General features: G+C 44.8%; 1 protein-coding gene across 6 annotated transcripts in view; it reads left to right on the forward strand.

The window, feature by feature from the left end:
- EHBP1L1 (EH domain binding protein 1 like 1) overlaps positions 1-20,301 on the forward strand; it is a 1,032,390-nt gene that overhangs the window by 962,952 nt on the left and 49,137 nt on the right. For all 6 annotated transcript variants that reach the window (XM_077456900.1, XM_077456917.1, XM_077456908.1 and 3 more), the window contains 2 exons: positions 8,918-9,017; positions 9,132-9,205. In XM_077456900.1, coding sequence (XP_077313026.1) covers positions 8,918-9,017; positions 9,132-9,205 — 174 coding nt within the window. The remainder of the gene's footprint in view (positions 1-8,917; positions 9,018-9,131; positions 9,206-20,301) is intronic.

Consider the following 20,301-nt stretch of genomic DNA (forward strand, 5'->3'; position numbering starts at 1 on the left):
GAGTCCACGGTCTTTCAGAATGTGGGTCTCAGCTGCCAAACCGCCAAGTTCAGACTGTGTAAAGCAGGACGGTACATTGGACCCTGCGAGAGTAGATCATGCCGGAGAGGAAGGACCCAAGGCCTGCCTACTGCCATCTTCATGATCTCTGCATGCCAAGGTCGTCTGGGCCAAGCCGGGGCTACTAACAGAACCAACTTTGTTTCCCTCTTGACTCTTCCCAGGCACAGCGGCAGAAGTGGAGGCGGTGGGAAGGCATAAATTAGATTGTACCGATCCCAGGGAATTGTCAGAGAATCTGACCCCTGAGTAAGTACGTCTTTCGTTCTCGACACAAACTTGTCCAGCTTCCTGTTGAATCTGGACGCAAACAGAGCTACATCCGGAGTACCCCATTTGTGACATATGGTCTGAAATATTTTGGGGTGTAGAGCCCATTCTCCTGGGCATAATTGTTGGCAGCTTAGAAAATCTGCTTGCCAATTTTCCACTCCTGGGATGAAGACTGCAGAAAGGCAAGGAACATGCCTTTCTGCCCTAGCAAGTATGTGATTCACCTCTCTCTGTGCATCCAGACTTTTGGTGCCACCTTGGTGATTGATATAGGCCACAGCCATGGCATTGTCCGACTGTATTCGAACAGGGTGACCCTGCAGTCTGTAAGACCAATCCACGAGGGCCATGTAAATTGCCAGAATTTCCTGAATATTTATGAGCAGGAGTTTTTCAGTCGCGGGCCATCTTCCCTGCGTGCATACCTCTTCCAGCACTGCTCCCCAACCTGTCAGGCTGGCATCCGTAGTTTCGATTTTCCATGGAAGTTTAAGATAAGTTTTGCCTTTCAGTAGATTTTTGGTCTTTAACCACCAAATGAGACTCTTGCGTATCCCTGAAGATAAACACATAGGAAGATCCAAGGCTTGGGGCTTCTTGTTTCAAGCCGCCAGGATACATTTCTGCAAAGGCCTTGAATGAAACTGGGCGAATGGAATGGCCTCCAAGGAGGCAACCATTTTCCCTAACAGTCTCATACATAGCCGAATGGAGGAACTCCTTCTGCTCAACACTAGGTGAACCAGAACCTTTATGGCCATGACCTTTGGCCCTGGTAGAAACACCTTTCCCTGAGCGGTGTCTATGATCATGCCCAGATATTCCAACCTTGTAGCAGGTTGCAGGGGTGATTTTTCTAGGTTTATAATCCAACCTAGGCTTTCCAGGTGTTCTACTGTTTTGAGAACACTGTGGATCATGTGGGCTACTGTCTGCTCTCTGAGTAGCAAATCGTCTAGATAAGCTATCACGGTTATGCTCTGAGCTCTTAGGTTTGCCAAGAGAGAAGTCTAGAATCTTTGTGAAAACTCAAGGAGCTGTAGCGAGACCGAAAGGCAGGGCCACAAATTGAAAATGGCACTGATCTACCATGAACCTTTTTATTTGGTATTTTTGGTGAGCGGGAAATATCGGCACATGAAGATATGCATCCTTGATATCTATTGATGCCATAAACTCTCCTCCTTGTAAGAACATATTGACTGCATTCGGAAGGACCGAATGTGTAGAAACTGATTCAGATCCTTTAGATCCAGGATGGGTCTGACGTCTCCATTTGGTTTTGAAACGGTGAAGAGATTCGAGTAAAACCCTGAACCCTGTTCTTTTGGGTCCACTTCTACTATCACCCCCTGGGATAGTAAGTGATCTAAGGCCAGATGTAGTGGTCTTCGCTTTACTGGATCTTTAGAGACCCTTGACCTTAGGAAGAGAGATGGCGGAATCTCCTGGAACCCATAGCTATTGAGGAGATTTCCCACCTGTCCTGAATTTCTTCCTGCCAGGCTTCTGCAAACTGCAGCAGCCTTCCCCCCACTTGGCCGAGTGATGGCGCCCATCCACAAAGAAGCTTTGGGGCTCTGCTTGGCGGACTTTTGCCCCCAAGTATTTTTCTGCCCCTGGGCGTGACTTTGGGCCTTTCCTCTAGAGGAAGGTTGGGAAGGCCGTCACCATTGCTTAGAGCTTGATGCTCTAGGGGATGGAGAAAGTGAACGCCTAAATGGTGGACATTTATTCTTTTTGATTGGCATATGTAGATTTACCCCCAGTAATCTTTTGGATGAATTTATCCAAGTCATCCCTAAATAAGCATTCCCCTTTAAACGGGAATCCAGTCAAATACTTTTTACACGACAGCTCAGTTGCCCAATTTTTGAGCCACGGGGACCTTCGCATGTGTACCAACAGGAGAGATAGACGAGATGCTACTGGGCGGCACAGTGGTGTAGTGGTTAGCACTCTCACCTAGCAGTAAAAAGGGTTGCTGGTTCAAATCCCAACCACGACACTACCTGCCTGGAGTTTGCATGTTCTCCCTGTGCCTGCGTGGGTTTCCTCCGGGTACTCCGGTTTCCTCCCACACTCCAAAGACATGCAGGTAAGTTAATTGGCTTCTGTCCAAGATTGGCCTTAGTATATGAGTGGGGACCTTGGATTGTGGGCTCCTTGATGGTAGGGACCAATGTGAGTGTGCAATGTACGGGAATAGGGGTAGACACTCACTCAGGTTGAACTGGATGGACTGGTGTCTTTATTCAACCTTACTAACTATGAAACTATGCTTGTTGGACGGAATCCAAAATTGCATCAATCATGAAGCGCAGAACCTGAGGAAGGTCTGCATAATTCTCCACTTCCTCACTGGGAAGGAGGCTAAGCATTTGCTTAACTCAGTGGTGGCGAACCCTGGCACTCCAGATGTTTTAGAACTACATTTCCCATGATGCTCAACTACACTGCAGAGTGCATGAGCACCATGGGAAATGTAGTTCCAAAACATCTGGGGTGCCAAGGTTCGCCAGCACTGGCTTAAGTTGTTCCTTGAGGAACTGATACAACCCCACAGTTACGAATGTAGGTTGTACCACAGCGCCAGCCATGGAAATGGAGGCTTTCAATAAAGTTTCCAGCTTCTTATTAGTTGGATCTTTAACCACTTCAATACAGGGCTTTTATACACCTTCCTTACCAGACCAATTTTTAGCTTTCAGCGCTCTCATACTTTTAATGACAATTTCTCAGTCATGCTGCACTCCACCCAAACTAAATTTTGTTTCATTTTTTTTCTCACAAACAGAGCTTTCTTTCACCGCTGAGTTTTTATTTTTTGCAATATAAGCGAAAAAAAGAGAAATTTTTGAAAAAAAAACTTTTTTTTAGTTTCTATTGTAAAATTTTGCAAATAAAACATTTTTCTTTCTAAATTTGGGTCAAAATGTATACTGCTACATATCTTTAGTAAAAATAACCCAAATTGTGTATTATTTGGTCTCTGTGAAAGTTATGGTGCAAATCATTGAAAAATTATCACATCTGATCCCACCTGATGCACTGAAGGCCTATTTCATTTCTTGAGACCCTAACAAGCCAGGAAAGTAGAAATACCCCCCAAATTACCCCTTTTTGGAAAGCAGACATTCCAAGGTATTTAGTAAGAAGCATGGTGAGTTTTGGGAAGTTGTCATTTTTTCCCACAATTCTTGGGAAAATTATAATTAATTTTTTTTGCACAAAATTGGCATAATAAGTTATTTCTCTCACACAGCATATGCATACTTGCAATGACACCCCAAAATACATTCTGCTACTCCTCCCGAGTATGGCGATACTACATATGTGAGACTTTTACACAGCCTGGCCACATACAGAGGTCTAACATCCAAGTAGCACCGTCAGGCATTCTACATGCATAAATTACACATCTCATTTCTCAACCACCTATTACACTTTTGAAGGCCCTGGAGCACCAGGACAATAGAAACGCCCACTAAATGACCCCATTTTTGGAAAGCTAATACCCCAACGTATAATCTATGAGACATAATGAGGCTTTTGAATGGTTCATTTTTTTCCCAATGTTTTTGGAATATGTGGGAAAAAAATGAAAACGCATTTTTTTTATACAAAGTTGTCCATTTATAAGATATTTCCAACACATAGCATGTACATAACAAAACTGACACCCCAAAATGCATTCTGCTACTCCTCCCGAGTATGACAATACCACATGTGTGAAACTTTTACACAGCCTGGCCACATACAGAGGCCCAACATCTAAGTAGCACCGTCAGGTGTTCTAGGGACATAAATTACACATTGTTGAAGGCCCTTCATATTTCTAACACATAGCATGTACTTTACATACCAATTACAAACCAAAATACATTCTACTGAGCAAAGGGTAAAGAAAAGATTACCTCCGGTTTAGTAGTGCAGTGGTCCACAGAGGAGAGCATCGGTCCAGGCAGCAGGCAGGAACATGGACAGCGACAGCAAATCAGGCAGCAGGCATGAATAGTCAGGTAGAGATGTTGTCAGCACAGCCAATGCATTGGTCCAGATAGCAGGCAGGAATGTGGTCAATAGAAGCAAAATGATCAAAGGATCGTCCATGCAGCAGGCAGGAATCCTGTCCATAGTACATGCAGCAGGCAGAGGTATGGTCAGCACAGCCAGAGTATTTGTCCAGGGAGCAGGCAGGATCATCAAGCTTAGGGCATCGGTGAGGAAAGAATGGGGACATGGGTAGAGGCTTCTCCCACCCAAATCGCTTTGAAGCCTCCGGACAACCAGACCCTGTTCTGGGAACACAAAAAAACAAAACTGGTTTACTGAACTCCGAACACTATTCTGAAGCCCCTCACATGTGAGACCCCTGTATAGCAGGGTAAAAGATCAATCCAAGGGGCAGGCAAAAACATGGTCAACAGGCAGAGGTCAGTGCAGGTAAAAGGCGGAAATAGATGGTAGGCATAGTCGATACAGTCCAGGGTCAGTTCACTTGAAAGGCCGAAACATGTCGGATAAACAATGCAGACGGTAGGCAGAGGCATAGTCAAGAAACAGGCCAGGGTCAGTTCACATGGAAGACAATGATACGGTTGGTTGAAGCAGGGAAACATTGTTGACGGAAATTGAAAATCGGGAAATGGCAGTATTAGAAATAGGGGCTAATAGTTTTCCAGAGTGTGATATCGTCTGAAGCATTGTCTGATGTAAAGACCAGGTTGGGAGGGACAGTCGGGACAATGAAAGCTGGTGTCTTTCCTAATTCCTCTTTTGGTGCACACCCTACATTTTTTTTGGCATCGTCTTCCGGATCCTGATGGTGGAATGTGGTCTGGAAAATGACGCTCATGTAGTCTGCTGCCAGAATCTGAGCGAATGCTTTCAGGGGGGGAATCTTGGTAGATCAGGGAAGTGACAATGTCTTCAATATACTTTATGAAGGTGGTGGGTGTTTCTGTTGACTTTTGGTAGATTATAAAATAATTTAAAAGGGCCAAATAAAAAAAGTAAATTGTGATTTTTTTGTACCAAAAAATGGATTTTCTTGTTGAAAGATAGGGCTGCAACATCTGGTCATTTAAATACGGGACACAGAGCCTTCATTACATAGTGGGTTAGATGGTTAGACACTGGCTAACCCCCAATTAAGGAGAATTCATCCCCTATCTAACCCCTCCCACATGGGAGGTACCTCAGTTTTTTCGCCAGTGTCTATGGTGGTTGGTCACGTAAAACATGTGCTATGAAGAAAACTCTATGCAGGTTCCTGCAGGGGCCTAAGGGCTATAATAACCGGATCCATATCTCGGGCCGATATTTGACTCCCAAGATGATATGGTACCCGGGCCTTGTCATCCGAAGAAACAAGGTTTTGCCTGCAAGTCCTCTCCCTTGGAAGACTGGACTCTGGGAAAACCAGATTTGGTGTACTATTAAAACAGTGGCATGAAAGTTCTGGCTGAGTCTTTTACAGGTCCAGGTAAGAGGTTCCTCTGAGAAGGAACCCAAAAAATCCAGAAGGTTGGCACAACGCTACCCGCCGTGATGGGTGAAGATTGGAAACTGTCTGTTTTCCGCAGTTCCTGCGGCGCGGACAGGTAAGAGAAGTTAATCCTATATAAATTGTATATTATGGATCTTCATAAGAGTAGTTGCATGTCTTACCTGGTTTCCTCCACTAGAGGGAGTAAAGAGCAACCTGGTGTATACTTACAGTGGCCTCGACCCATGGGTTTACGTCCTCTGCAGCATTTCCTAGGCTTTGCTAACTACTATCGGAAGTTTATTTGTAACTTCTTGTCTTTGGTCAAGCCCTTGAATGAGATGACCAGAATGGAAGGTAACCCACAGAGTTGTTTTCCGGAGTCCATTAAGGCCTTTGAGACTCTCAAGGCTGCCTTTGTTTCTACATTTGTGTTGGCACATCCTGATCCTACATTGCCTTTTATCCTAGAAGTTGGTGCTTCTGAGACTGGAGTTGGCGCCCTTCTGTCTCAAGGTCCTAACTCTGAGAGCACTATGCATCCGTGCGGCTACTTTTCCAAGAAATTGTCCCCTGCTGAGTGCAATTATGAGATTGGTGACAGAGAGCTGTTGGCGATCATTTTAGCCCTGAAAGAATGGAGACATCTCCTTAAAGGTACCACTGTGCCGGTTCTCATTCTTACTGACCATAAGAATCTCACATTCTTGTCTGAGGCTAAGCGCCTCTCTCCCAGTGCAGGGTGCAATGGGCTCTTTTCTTGTTGAGTTTTAATTATATTGTCTCATTCTTATCCGGTACTAAGAATGTAAGGGCTGATGCCTTGTCGTGACAATTTTCCTCCACTTCCAAGTCGGTTCCTGTGATTCCTCCTGATCGTATCTTGGCTACGGTTCGCACCAGTCTTACTTCTCCTTTGGGTGACAAAATTCTTGCTGCTCAGGTTCATGCTCCTCCTGAGAAACCTTCTAACCGCTGCTTTGTCCCAGAGAGTCTCTGTACTGCCATGCTCCAGACTTACCATTCTCCCAAGGCAGCTGGCCATCCTGGGAAGAATCAACTCATTTGGACCATTTCCCAACAATTCTAGTGGCCTAGTCTACGAGCTGATGTAACTGCCTTTGTAGCTGCCTGTTCCGTGTGTGCTCAGAGTAAGACTCCACTACACCTTCCAGTGGGCCTCCTACAACCCATACTCAATGGAGAGAGGCCCTATACCCACCTGTCTATGGATTTCATTGTGGAGTTGCCAGGCTCCCAAGGCAACACTGTTATCCTTATGGTGGTTGATCGGTTCTAAAAGATGTGTCATTGTATTCCACTTAAGATGTTGCCTACTTCTAAGGTACTGGCTTCCATTTTTGCTTGGGAGATCTTTCGCTTACCTGGGCTACTAAAGGTGATTGTCTCAGACAGGGGCAGTCGGTTTGTCTCCTGGTTCTGGCGAGCCTTTTGTATACAGTAGGGAATTCAGCTTGCTTTTTCACCCACAGTCTAATGGGGCCGCAGAGCGAGCCAATCAGTCCTTGGAGCAATTCCACTTGGGTACAAGTCCAGGAGGCTTTGCGTCATGCTAATGATAGGTACAGACTCAATGCTGACCGCAGACGCCTGTTTGCGCCTTCCTACCAGGTTGGGGACAGGGTCTGACTGTTATCTCGCAACCTCTGACTTCTGTTCCCTCACTGAAGTTTGCAACTCGGTTTATTGGGCTTTCCGTATCCTTCATATGATTAACCCAGTAGCTTACGCGTTGGACCTGCCTCCTAGTATGCGCATCTCAAATGTGTTTCATGTCTCCTTATTGAAACCGTTGGCCTGCAACCAATTTATCACCTCGGTGCCATGTCCTCACCCTATACAGGTTGAGAACCATGAGGAGTATGAGGTACAATCCATTGTTGATTCCCGTAGGTTCCGTGGGCGCATACAGTGCTTAGTGCATTGGAAGGGGTACGGTCTGGAGGAACGCTCCTGGGTTTCATCCTCTGACGTACATGCCCCTGTCCTCCTCCGTGATTTCCATAGGCGTTTTCCCCTCAAGCCCGGTCACCCTCCGAGAGGGAGGGGTCATTGAAGAGAGGGTACTGTCAGGGCTGGCTTAGCCCTTCCTTCTCTGGGCTGGCTGCTCAGCTCTCATCTCTCTCCACAGTTACCCAGCTGTTCCTGCTCGTCTGACCTGCCTACTTAAGGCTGTCCAGCTCACTTCATCTCTGCCTTCGCATTGGTCACATCACAAGAAACCATCTCCTGCGTTCCTGTTTAAAAACTGGCATGCTGACATCCCTTCTGGCTCCTTATCCTGCTTGCTGTTGCTCCACTTGGATTCCTGATTTCTCGCCTGGCCGATTGCCCGATATGGTTATTGAACTCTGGCCTGGCTGACTACTCGATCCGGTTATTGGACTCTGGCTATGCTTTGACTACGCTTACTCTATTTACCTTTTTATTAATAAACAAGTGTAATTTAATTGTACTTCTGTCTCGGTCTGGTTCATGGTTTCTGACAGTCAGAAACCATGAAATCAGACCGAGACAGAAGTACAGTTAAATCATATGTAGCTTCTGACAGGCTATGCAAGGAGCCCTGTAGCCCTGGAACCATAGGTGACAGGAGTCCCACATTTTGACCAGTGGTGGGATAGGACTTCAGCTACCTACCCCCCCCCCCCTCAAATTTGGGGTCCCAGATCGCCGAGCTACGACCCTGGAAGCTAAATTATATTTTTTTTGCTCTGCGTCACCTGCCTCCTCTGACTGCAGGACCCTGATTTACATGATACTAATTTAACATTCGGGATCACTTTTAGTCCCAATTACAAATCTTACAGTAGTAAATCAGGAAAAGAACACCCACATCAAGCTAATAAGGGGGTTGGAGGACCTCGCTTATGAGGAACAGCTGCAAATATTAAACATATTCTTCCTGGAGAAGTGACACTTAAGAGGGGATTGAGATAGCGATATGCAAATATTTGAATGGTGACTTGAATTGGATGGACTGGTGTCTTTATTCAACCTTACCAACTATGTAACACAGGATTACCCTTCCCCAACTCACATTTGAAACACTTTCATCTCCTTAATTCCTAGGCTCTGACAAGGAAGCAGAAGAGACCCTTATCCAGGAATGGTTCACATTGGTGAATAAGAAAAATGATTTAATCAGGAGGCAAGATGAACTGCAATTACTGTAAGTACTGTTTAATTCCTGTGACTAATCTTAAATTGAACATCACATTGAGTAGTCTATAAAATAAAATTTACATCTGCCAGCCTACTGTAACCATACATTTTTGAATTTTAGCACAGAGGAGCAAGATCTGGAACGGAAATTTGAACTCCTGAGCAGAGACCTCCGAGCACTGCTATGTATTGAGGGTGAGGTTTTATGTACTTCTTTATATGAGTTAATGTTTCTCTAAAATCACATTATTAAAACTAAAAAATTCACTAAATAAGGAGGACACTAAAATATGATGTTTTATAGTACCTCATCCAGTAAATCGAATGCAACTATTGTGAATATAAATTTGAAGTTATCGCTAGATGGAAAATATCATATTACCATAAGTGAACCTGGGCCTACAGATATTATTAATGTGTATCATTAAATAAAACATTTGTATCTTAATTGTACAGTACAAGACACAAGCAAAGTATTTATAGACCCTGGGTTACAGGGTTGTACCTTTGGGGGATGGCACACTGCAAAGCTTTCAAGGATATGCTTGCTGAGCGCCTCCCTTTAACACCCACCCAGTAAGTCCTCAGTTTTTGCTAGTGTACTAGGGTTAAACAGATAAGTAGCCTCACAATGTACAATAAAATACATAACAGATGTTACCATATGTACTATCATCTGAATTGAATGGAATAAAGGTTTGGGAGTCTGGACCCCAACCAAAACCTACAAAGAAGCAAGCGGACTATCTCGGTACAATTTAGACAAATACAAAAAAGATATGTAAACAAGCACAAAAAATTCAACAACAATTTATTAATACAAAAGACAACACAAAAATAATTCCACAGGTTTTTCTAGTGTCCTAGGATGATGGACCTTTTCTCCCTTGCATAGAAATCATTATTAGCTAAGCTGCAATAAAATCCACAAACCAAATACACGCACTACAAAGTCCATTTTCTCCAACAGTCAGTCAAAGGCACTGGCGTGTTGTTGGACACAGGTCAATTCTAAAACACAGGAGTCCTGTAGCTTGCCAAATAGATGTGGGAGATCTAAGAAACCCAAACAACAAAGAATAAACAGCAGCGCGGGATCCTTGTTAGTATACGGATATAAATGTATTCATCAATAAAAAAGCACACTTACATGTAAAATTATTGATATTCAGCATAGTTAGAGAATGAGACCACTTCAGAGTTGTAAAGATGTGTCAGCAGTTCTTGGAGCTCCTACCCAATTCTGTGCTTGGTATCCTGCACAGTACACTCTGTCCCGTGGACCCCATATGTGCCTGGGAATAGTGGAGGCTGATGCTGGGGTGCAGTTAAGAGATGAAAATTTCCTTCACCAAAACCTTCCCCTTAAGGTAGTGGATGGATTTAAATAGGGTCGGTTTGGATGGGGAAGTGAAATAGGCAGTATGAAAGTGCTATGTGTGTGGCCGGCTCTTTGTTAACGATCGCTTCACATACTCATTAACCCAATTTCCCATATTTCATGAACTCAAGGAATACAGAATTATCCATATGGTTAACTAACCCCTAATTGCACAAGTCGAAAAGGCGGGGAGTTGTCTTAGTGATCAATTAACCCTTAATATACTCTTTTCACAGGGATATATAGGTAATTATATAGATGTATCCATGAGAACACAGAAATAATAGACAGTTAACAAAATTCATATACTGTAAGTTCTCCAATTTGATATAATCTATCAACTACGACCAAAATGGTGCAAATCAAAATTAAATAAATATATGCAGATTTGCCTGTAAGATTACATGAAATAATTGAATGTTTTGACTAAGATGGTGAGACATTCTTCCAGCATGAGTAATACAATGTTGTTATACATAAATTCCATAATTTTAAGTAAATATATATAAAATAAAAAATAAATAAATAATAATTTAAGATTTTTTTGGACTAGAAAAAGAGAGAGAGCGGGGTCTGAAAATTAAATTGTTAAGTGCAGTGTTAGTTGATAACTATTAAATAAGAATATGTATATGTACTATGTCTCTTAGTTCATACAATAAACATAGGAAAAAAATAAATAATTGATGTTGCGCTCCAACATGAACTAAAATTAAACTACAATTAAAGTGCCCTAGTGCATAAATAAATATATGGGGTAAACAAATACTGTGTTAAACCAATGGGTAAATTATACAATAAGCTTCAATTGTAATATATCAAATCGAAATCAAATGGAAGAATGGTCAAACATTCCCATAGACACACTTCTAAACCTTCTAAGCCTGCAGAGAAGAGTTAATGATGTTATAGCTGCAAAGGGTGGGCCAACTCAATATTGTTTATATATATATATATATATATATATATATATATACACACACATACAGTATCTCACAAAAGTGAGTACACCCTTCACATTTTTGTAAATATTTTTTTATATCTTTTCATATGACAACACTGAATAAATTACACTTGCTACAATGTAAAGTAGTGAGCGTACAGCTTGTATAACAGTGTAAATGTGCTGTCCCCTCAAAATAACTCAACATGCATTAATTAATGTCTAAACTGCTGGCAACAAAAGTGAGTACACCCCTAAGTGAAAATGTCCAGATTGGGCACAATTAACCATTTTCACTTTCTGTTGTCATGTGACTTGTTAATGTTACAAGGTCTCAGGTGTGATTGGGGAGCAGGTGTGTTAAATTTGGTCTATTGCTCTCCCTCTCTCATACTGGTCACTGGAAGTTCAACATGGCACCTCATAGCAAAGAACTCTCTGAGGATCTGAAAAAAAAGAATTGGTGCTCTAAATAAAGATTGCCTAGGCTATAAGAAGATTGCCAAGACCCTGAATCCGATCTGCATCATGGTGGCCAAGAACATACAGCGGTTTAACAGGACAGGATCCACTCAGAACAGGCCTCGCCATGGTTGACCAAAGAAGTTGAGTGCATGTGCTCAGCATTATATCCAGAGGTTGTCTTTGGGAAAAAGACATATGAGTGCTGCCAGCATTGTGGCAGAGGTTGAAAGGGTTGGGGGTCAGTCTGTCATTGCTCAGACCAGACGCTGCACACTGCATCAAAGTGGTCTGCATGGTTGTCATCCCAGAAGGAAGCCTCTTCTAAAGATGATGCCCAAGAAAGCCCGTAAACAGTTTGAAGACAAGCAGACTAAGGACATGGATTACTGGAACCATGTTCTGTGGTCTGATGAGAACCTATTTGGTTCAGATGGTGTCAATCGTGTGTGGCGGCAACCAGGCGAGGAGTGCAAAGACAAGTGTGTCTTGCCTACAGTCAACCATGGTGGTGGGAGTGTCATGGTCTGGGGCTGCATGAGTGCTGTCAGGACATGGGAGCTACAGTTCATTGAGTGAATCATGAATGCCAACATGTACTGTGACATACTGAAGCAGAGCATGATCCCCTCCTTTCGAAGACTGGGCTGCAGGGCATTATTTCAACATAACGACCCCAAACACACCTCCAAGATGACCACTGCCTTGCTATAGAAGCTGAGGTGGGGTAAAGGTGGTGGACTGGCCAAGCATGTCTCCAGACCTAAACCTTATTGAGCATCTGTTGGGCATCCTCAAATAGAAGGTGGATGAGCGCAATGTTGATAACATCCACCAGCTCTCATTATGGAGGAGTGGAAGAGGACTCCAGTGGCAACATGTGAAGTCCTGGTGAACTCCATGCCCAAGAGGGTTAAGGCAGTGCTGGAAAATAATGGTAGCCACACAAAATATTGACACTTTAGGCCCAAGATTAGATAAAAGCATATGTAGCATAATGCCTGCAGGATCAAGGTCTTTGTGCACCAATTAGGGTAATATATAGTAACGTTAGAATCTGAATGTATTTGATAGAAGCATGGCATATGATAGCTCTACGCACGTTTCGTGGCCTTTATAGCACTCATCAGGAGCAAAGCACGTGTTAAATCTATATTAAAGGAATAATATGATATTCAGACGTAAGGTAAAATAAATTAAATTAAAAAAGCATGAAAAAGGGTGGGGTAAACAGGTATCCCACACTTAGTACATGCTTACTCACTCAGGTAAGTGCACTGATCGTATGGTAGGTGGATGCTGCAAGCCATCCATATACACCTCCAACCGGAAGCTGTGGTGGGCAGCTCAAAGGAGATAGCCAAAGGGGGCCACAGCCTGAGTAGGCATAGAATCACCACAAGGCACTTCTATAGAAAAAGTGAAAAATTAAAAACATCAGTGGAATTGCAAGGTGTGGAGAAGGTGAAGGAATAAAGGGGGATAATTAAAGAAGCCAAATGTTAAAGAGAAAGAGGGAGTGCAAAGTGGGGGTACCTAACAAGACTGTGAATATAAGGGTGGAACAATGCGTGAACCATTGTGAACATACGCTGAGTGAAAATAGAAGACCAATGACGCCGGTGATTGGGAGTGCAGAGTTGCCTATTGGGGATAGGGATACAGTGGAAGGATAGGAAAATAGAATAAAGGAACTGCATGTGATCCAGTGTATGGAGAGCCTCGAGTAACCATACCTCCCGGAGAGCCGCCCCCACGAGCATCACCACGAGTCATCCCACCACCGTCACGCTGCATGGCAGAGTGGAGGGAGAAGGAGTTCCGCCAGCCAGATAGCACGTACAGTGGTGTGAAAAAGTGTTTGCCCCCTTCCTCATTTCCTGTTCCTTTGCATGTTTATCACACTTAAGTGTTTCGGAACATCAAACCAATTTAAACAATAGTCAAGGACAACACAAGTAAACACAAAATGCAATTTGTAAATGAAGGTGTTTATTATTAAAGGTGAAAAAAAATCCAAACCATCATGGCCCTGTGTGAAAAAGTGATTACCCCCCTTGTTAAAACATACTATAACTGTGGTTGTCCACACCTGAGTTCAATTTCTCTAGCCACACCCAGGCCTGATTATTGCCACACCTGTTCACAATCAAGGCATCACTTAAATAGGAGCTGCTTGACACAGTAAGGTCCACCAGAAGATCCTTAAAAGCTACACATCATGCCGAGACCCAAAGAAATTCAGGAACAATTGAGAAAGAAAGTAATTGAGATCTATCAGTCTGGAAAGGGTTATAAGGCCATTTCCAAAGCTTTTGGAATCCAGCGAACCACAGTGAGAGCCATTATCCACAAATGGCGAAGACATGGAACAGTGGTGAACCTTCCCAGGAGTGGCCGGCCGCCCAAAATTACCCCAAGAGCGCAGCGACGACTCATCCAAGAGGTCACAAAAGACCCCACAACAACGTCCAAGGAACTGCAGGCCTCACTTGCCTCAGTTAAGGTCAGCGTTCATGCCTCCACCATCAGGAAAAGACTGGGCAAAAATGGCCTGCATGGCAGAGTTCCAAGGAGAAAACCACTGCTGAGCAAAAAGAACATCAAAGCTCGTCTCAATTTCTCCACAACACATCTTGATGATCCCCAAGACTTTTGGGACAACATTCTGTGGACCGATGAGACTAAAGTGGAACTCTTTGGAAGGTGTGTGTCCAAGTATATCTGGCGTAGAAGGAACACTGCATTTCATAAAAAGAACATTATACCAACAGTAAAATATGGTGGTGGTAGTGTGATGGTCTGGGGCTGTTTTGCTGCTTCAGGACCTGGAAGACTTGCCGTGATAAAAGGAACTATGAATTCTGCTGTCTACCAAGAGATCCTGAAGGAGAATGTCCGACCATCTGTTCGTGTACTCAAGCTGAAACGAACTTGGGTTCTGCAGCAGGACAATGATCCTAAACACACCAGCAAGTCCACCACCGAATGGCTGAAGAAAAACAAAATGAAGACTTTAGAGTGGCCTAGCCAAAGTCCTGACCTGAATCCTATTGAGATGTTGTGGTATGACCTTAAAAAGGCCGTTCATGCTCGAAAACCCTCTAATGTAACTGAATTAGGACAATTCTGCAAAGATGAGTGGGCCAAAATTCCTCCAGGACGCTGTAAAAGCCTCATTGCACGTTATCGCAAACGCTTGGTTGCAGTTGTTGCTGCTAAGGGGGGCCCAACCAGTTATTAGGTTTAGGGGGCAATCACTTTTTCACACAGGGCCATGGTGGTTTGGATTTTTTTTCACCTTTAATAATAAACACCTTCATTTACAAATTGCATTTTGTGTTTACTTGTGTTGTCCTTGACTATTGTTTAAATTGGTTTGATGTTCCGAAATACTTAAGTGTGACAAACATGCAAAGGAACAGGAAATGAGGAAGGGGGCAAACACTTTTTCACACCACTGTACCTCTAGTCTGGCGGCTCCAACATACCCCCATGATGCCAGCAGTGTGTAAAAACCGACTGCAAAGACGTAGCAGCGATAAAAGGACTCTGCACATCCTGCGTGAATTGTGTGACGTAGACGCACAGTGAAACGTATCCACCCACCAGGCGTCGGATGGGAGGAGACTAGCAGTGTGCGTCACTGGTGCCTTGTGTGGATGGGTTTCCATCTACATTTCCGGGAGCCGTAACGCACACTGCTAGTCTCCTCCCGTCGCCCTCCGGTGCTTGTATCGACTCACCACTTCCATCGGTGAGTCGGTCACAGGACCCGCCGGCCCCCGGATGATACCATAGAGATTTCCGGCAGGCCAGATGGTCCCCTTAGTCTCTATGATCGTTCGGAGGCCGGGCACGATGTTATGACATCACGCCCAGCCTCTGCATTCAAATTAACGGCGCCGTTTTGGCTGGGAAGCCAGGATCGTTTTTTTTTTTTTTTTTTATTTTAGGCTTCCTAGCCTAGAGGTGAGATATGGAGTCTTATTGATCCCCATATCTCACTGTAAATAGGTCCGATCATCCCATATTCCTATTACAAGGGATGTTTACATTCCTTTTAATAGGAATAAAAGTAATCAAAATGTATTTATTTTTTTAAAGTGTCAAGCTAAAAAAATAAAAAAATGTCCCCGTGAGCTCGTACGCAGAAGCGAACGCATACGTAAGTCCCGCCCACATATGAAAACGGTGTTCAATCCACACATGCGAGGTATGGCCGCGAGCGTTAGAGCGAAAGCAATAATTCTAGCACTAGACCTCCTCTGTAACCCAAAACATGTAACCAGTAAAAAAAATTAAAGCATCACCTATGGGGATTTTTATATACCAACGTTTGGCGCCATTCCACGAGCGTGTGCAATTTTGAAGTGTGACATGTTGGGTATATAGTTACTCGGCGTATCTTCCTCTTTCACATTATGTAAAAAAATTGGGCTAACTTTACTGTTTTTATTTTTTTTAACCACTTGCTTACTGGGCACTTAAACACCCTTCCTGACGAGACCAATTTTCAGCTTTTGGTGCTCTCACACTTTGAATGACAATTACTCAGTCATGCAACACTGTACCCAAATGAATTTTGTGTCCTTTTTTTCCCACAAATAGAGCTTTCTTTTGGTGGTATTTGATCACCTCTGGGGTTTTTATTTTTTGCGCTATAAATGAAAAAAGACCGAAAATTTTGAAAAAAAAACGCATATTTCTTTGTTTCTGTGATAAAATTTTGCAAATTATAATTTTTTTTTCATAAATTTTGGCCACAATTTATACTGTTACATATCTTTGGTAAAAATAACCCAAATTAGTGGATATTATTTGGTCTTTGTGAAAGTTAGAGAGTCTACAATCTGTGGTGCGAATCGCACAAAATTTATAACACCTGATGTAATGGTGGCCTATCTCATTTCTTGCGACCCGAACAAGTCAGCAAAGTACAAATACCCCCCAAATTACCCCTTTTTTGAAAGTAGACATTCCAAGGTATTTACTAAGATGCATGGTGAGGTTTTTGATGTTGTCATCTTTTTCCCACAATTCTTTGCAAAATTAAGATTTTTTTTTTTTTCCTCACAAAATTTTCAATGTAATAGGTTATTTCTCTCACATGGCATGTGTATACCACAAATGACACCCCAAAATACGTTCTGCTACTCCTTCTGAGTATTACGATACCAAATATGTGAGACTTTTACACAGCCTGGCCACATACAGAGGCCCAATATTGAAATAGCACCATCAGGCGTTCTAGGAGCATAAATTACACATTTCATTTCTGAACCACCTATTACAGTTTTGAAGGCCCTGGAGCACCAGGACAATGGAAATGCCCACAAAGTGACCCCATTTTGGAAAGCTAACACCCCAACGTATAATCTATGAGGCATAATGAGTCGTTTGAATGGTTTATTTTTTTTCCAGAAGTTTTGGGAAAATGTGGAAAAAAAATGAAAACGCATTTTTTTTACGCAAAGTTGTCCATTTATAAGATATTTCCAACACGAAGCATGTACATAGCAAAAATGACACCCCAAAATACGTTCTACTACTCCTCCTAAGTATAACGATACCAAATGTGTGAGACTTTTACACAGCCTGACCACATACAGAGGCCCAATATTGAAATAGCACCATCAGGCGTTCTAGGAGCATAAATTACACATCTTATTTCTCAACCACCTATTACAGTTTTGAAGGCCCTGGAGCACCAGGACAATGGAAATGCCCACAAAGTGACCCCACGTGGCACTGACGACACGTGGCACTGACAGATGGCACTGGAGGCAGATGGCACTGGAGGCAGATGGGGCTGACAGATGGGGCTGACAGATGGGGCTGGCAGATGTCGCTGGCAGATGTCGCTGGCAGATGGGGCTGGGGCTGGCACTGGGGCTGGCACTGGCGGATGGTGCTGGCTATTTGCTCTGGCTAATTGCTCTGGCAAATGGGGCTGGCAGATGGCACTGCGGCTGGCAGATGGCACTGGTGCTGGCAGGTGGCGCTGGCAGGTGGCACTGGCAGGTGGCACTGGGGCTGGCGGCACTGGGGCTGACGGATGGCACTGGCGGTGGCACTGGCAGATGGCACTGGCAGGTGGCACTGGCACTGGGGCTGGCGGCACTGGGGCTGGCGGCACTGGGGCTGACGGCACTGGGGCTGACGGATGGCACTGGCGCTGGCAGGTGGCACTAGCAAGTGGCACTGGCGGCACTGGTGGTGGCAGGTGGCACTGGGGCTGACGGATGGCACTGGCAGGTGGCGCTGGCAGGTGGCACTGGCGCTGGCAGGTGGCACTGGCAGGTGGCACTGGCGCTGGCAGGTGGCGCTGGCAGGTGGCACTGGTGCTGGCAGGTGGCACTGGCAGGTGGCACTGGCACTGGCGGCACTGACGGCACTGGGGCTGACGGCACTGGGGCTGACGGCACTGGGGCTGACGGATGGCACTGGCAGGTGGCACTGGTGCTGGCAGGTGGCACTGGCAGGTGGCACTTGGGCTGACGGCACTGGCGGCACTGGGGCTGACGGCACTGACGGCACTGGGGCTGACGGACGGCACTGGGGCTGACGGACGGCACTGGGGCTGACGGGCGCCACTGGGGCTGGCAGGTGGCGCTGGCAGGTGGCGCTGGCAGGTGGCACTGGCGCTGACGGCACTGGGGCTGATGGCACTGGGGCTGACGGCAGGCGCTGGCAGGTGGCACTGGCGGCACTGGCACTACTGGCAGATGGCACTGGGCTGACAGATGGCACTGGCACTGGGGCTGACAGATGGCACTGGGGCTGACACTGGCACTGGGGCTGACACTGACACTGGCACTGGGGCTGACACTGGCACTGGGGCTGACACAGGCACTGGGGCTGACACTTAGATCGCTCTCCCTCCTCACACGCTGTCTCTGTGTGAGGAGGGAGAGACACGGCAATGGGAGATGATCTCATATGTTTACATATGAGATCATCTCCCATTGGCAGCTGCGATCGCGCTGTGAACGGCCGCTTTGATTGGCCGTTCACGGCGATCTGTATTTGCCTGTCTCCGGGAGACACGGCAAATACAATACTTCCGCGATGCGCGCCCCCGGCGGCGCGCATTGCGGAAGTAAACACCAGGCCGTCCAGGGACGGCCAGGCGAAGGAAGCCGTCCGCTCTAAGGCCGTCATTCGGCTATAGGGCGGGCGGGAAGCGGTTAAAGCATTAAAAAAAAACGTGTTTGAAAAATTGCTGCGCAAATACCGTGCGAGATAAAAAGTTGCAACAACCACCATTGTATTTTCTAGAGTATTTGCTAAAAAACATATATAATGTTTGGGGGTTCTATGTAATTTTCTAGCAAAAAAATTATGAATTTTACATGTAGGAGAGAAATGTCAGAATTGGCCTGGATGCGAAGTGGTTAAACTAATAACACGCAAAGAATTAAATGTTACCATGTTTTTATTGAACACACCATGTAAACATTCACAGTGCAGGTGGAAAAAGCATATGAACCCTTGGATTTAATAACTGGTTGAACCTCCTTTGGCAGCAATAACGTCAACCAAACAGTTCCTGTATTTGCAGATCAGATGTGCACAACGGTCAGGAGTAATTCTTGACCGTTCCTCTTTACAGAACTGTTTCAGCTCAGCAATATTCTTAGGATGTCTGATGTGAATCGCTTTCTTGAGGTCACGCCACAGCATCTCAATCGGGTTGAGGTCAGAACTCTGACTGGGCCACTCCAGAAGGCATATTTTCTTCTGCTTAAGCCATTTTGTTGTTGATTTACTTCTATGCTTTGGGTCGTTGTCCTGTTGCAACACCCATCTTCTGTTGAGCTTCAGGTGGTGGACAGATGGCCTTAAGTTCTCCTGCAAAATGTCTTGATAAACTTGGGAATTCATTTTTCCTTCAATGATAGCAATCCATCCAGGCCCTGACGCAGCACAGCAGCCCTAAACCATGATGCCCCCACCACCATACTTCACAGTTGGGATGATGTTTTGATGTTGTTGTGCTGTGGCTCTTTTTCTCCACACATAGTGTTGTGTGTTTCTTCCAAACAACTCAACTTTAGTTTCATCTGTGCACAGAATATTTTGCCAGTACTGCTGTGGAACATCCAGGTGCTCTTGTGCAAACTGTAAACGTGCAACAATTTTTTTTTGGACAGCAATGGCTTCCTCTGTGGTATCCTCCCATGAAATCCATTCTTGTTTAGTGCTTTATGTATCGTAGATTCGCTAACAGGGATGTTAGCATATGCCAGAGACGTTTGTAAATAGGGATGAGCTTGGTGTTCGACTCGAACATTGGCTGTTTGCATGTTCGGCGAATACCGAACGTTATGGGCCGTTCGTGGCAAATTCGTGTGGCGCTCATGGCCCACAATGCACTGCACCATCGCAGTGCATTGCTGGCTCATGATTGGCCAAGCATGCACTGTGACCCTGCATGCTTGGCCAATCACAGCACCGGCAGCGAGGAGAACCATGATTGGCCACAGGCAGGATGTTGGCAGT

The sequence above is a fragment of the Lithobates pipiens genome, unplaced genomic scaffold, assembly GCF_037356315.1.
Source record: "Lithobates pipiens isolate NorthernLeopardFrog02 unplaced genomic scaffold, aLitPip1_a1.2 Scaffold_10, whole genome shotgun sequence".
In the NCBI taxonomy this organism is placed as follows: Eukaryota; Metazoa; Chordata; class Amphibia; order Anura; family Ranidae; genus Lithobates; species Lithobates pipiens.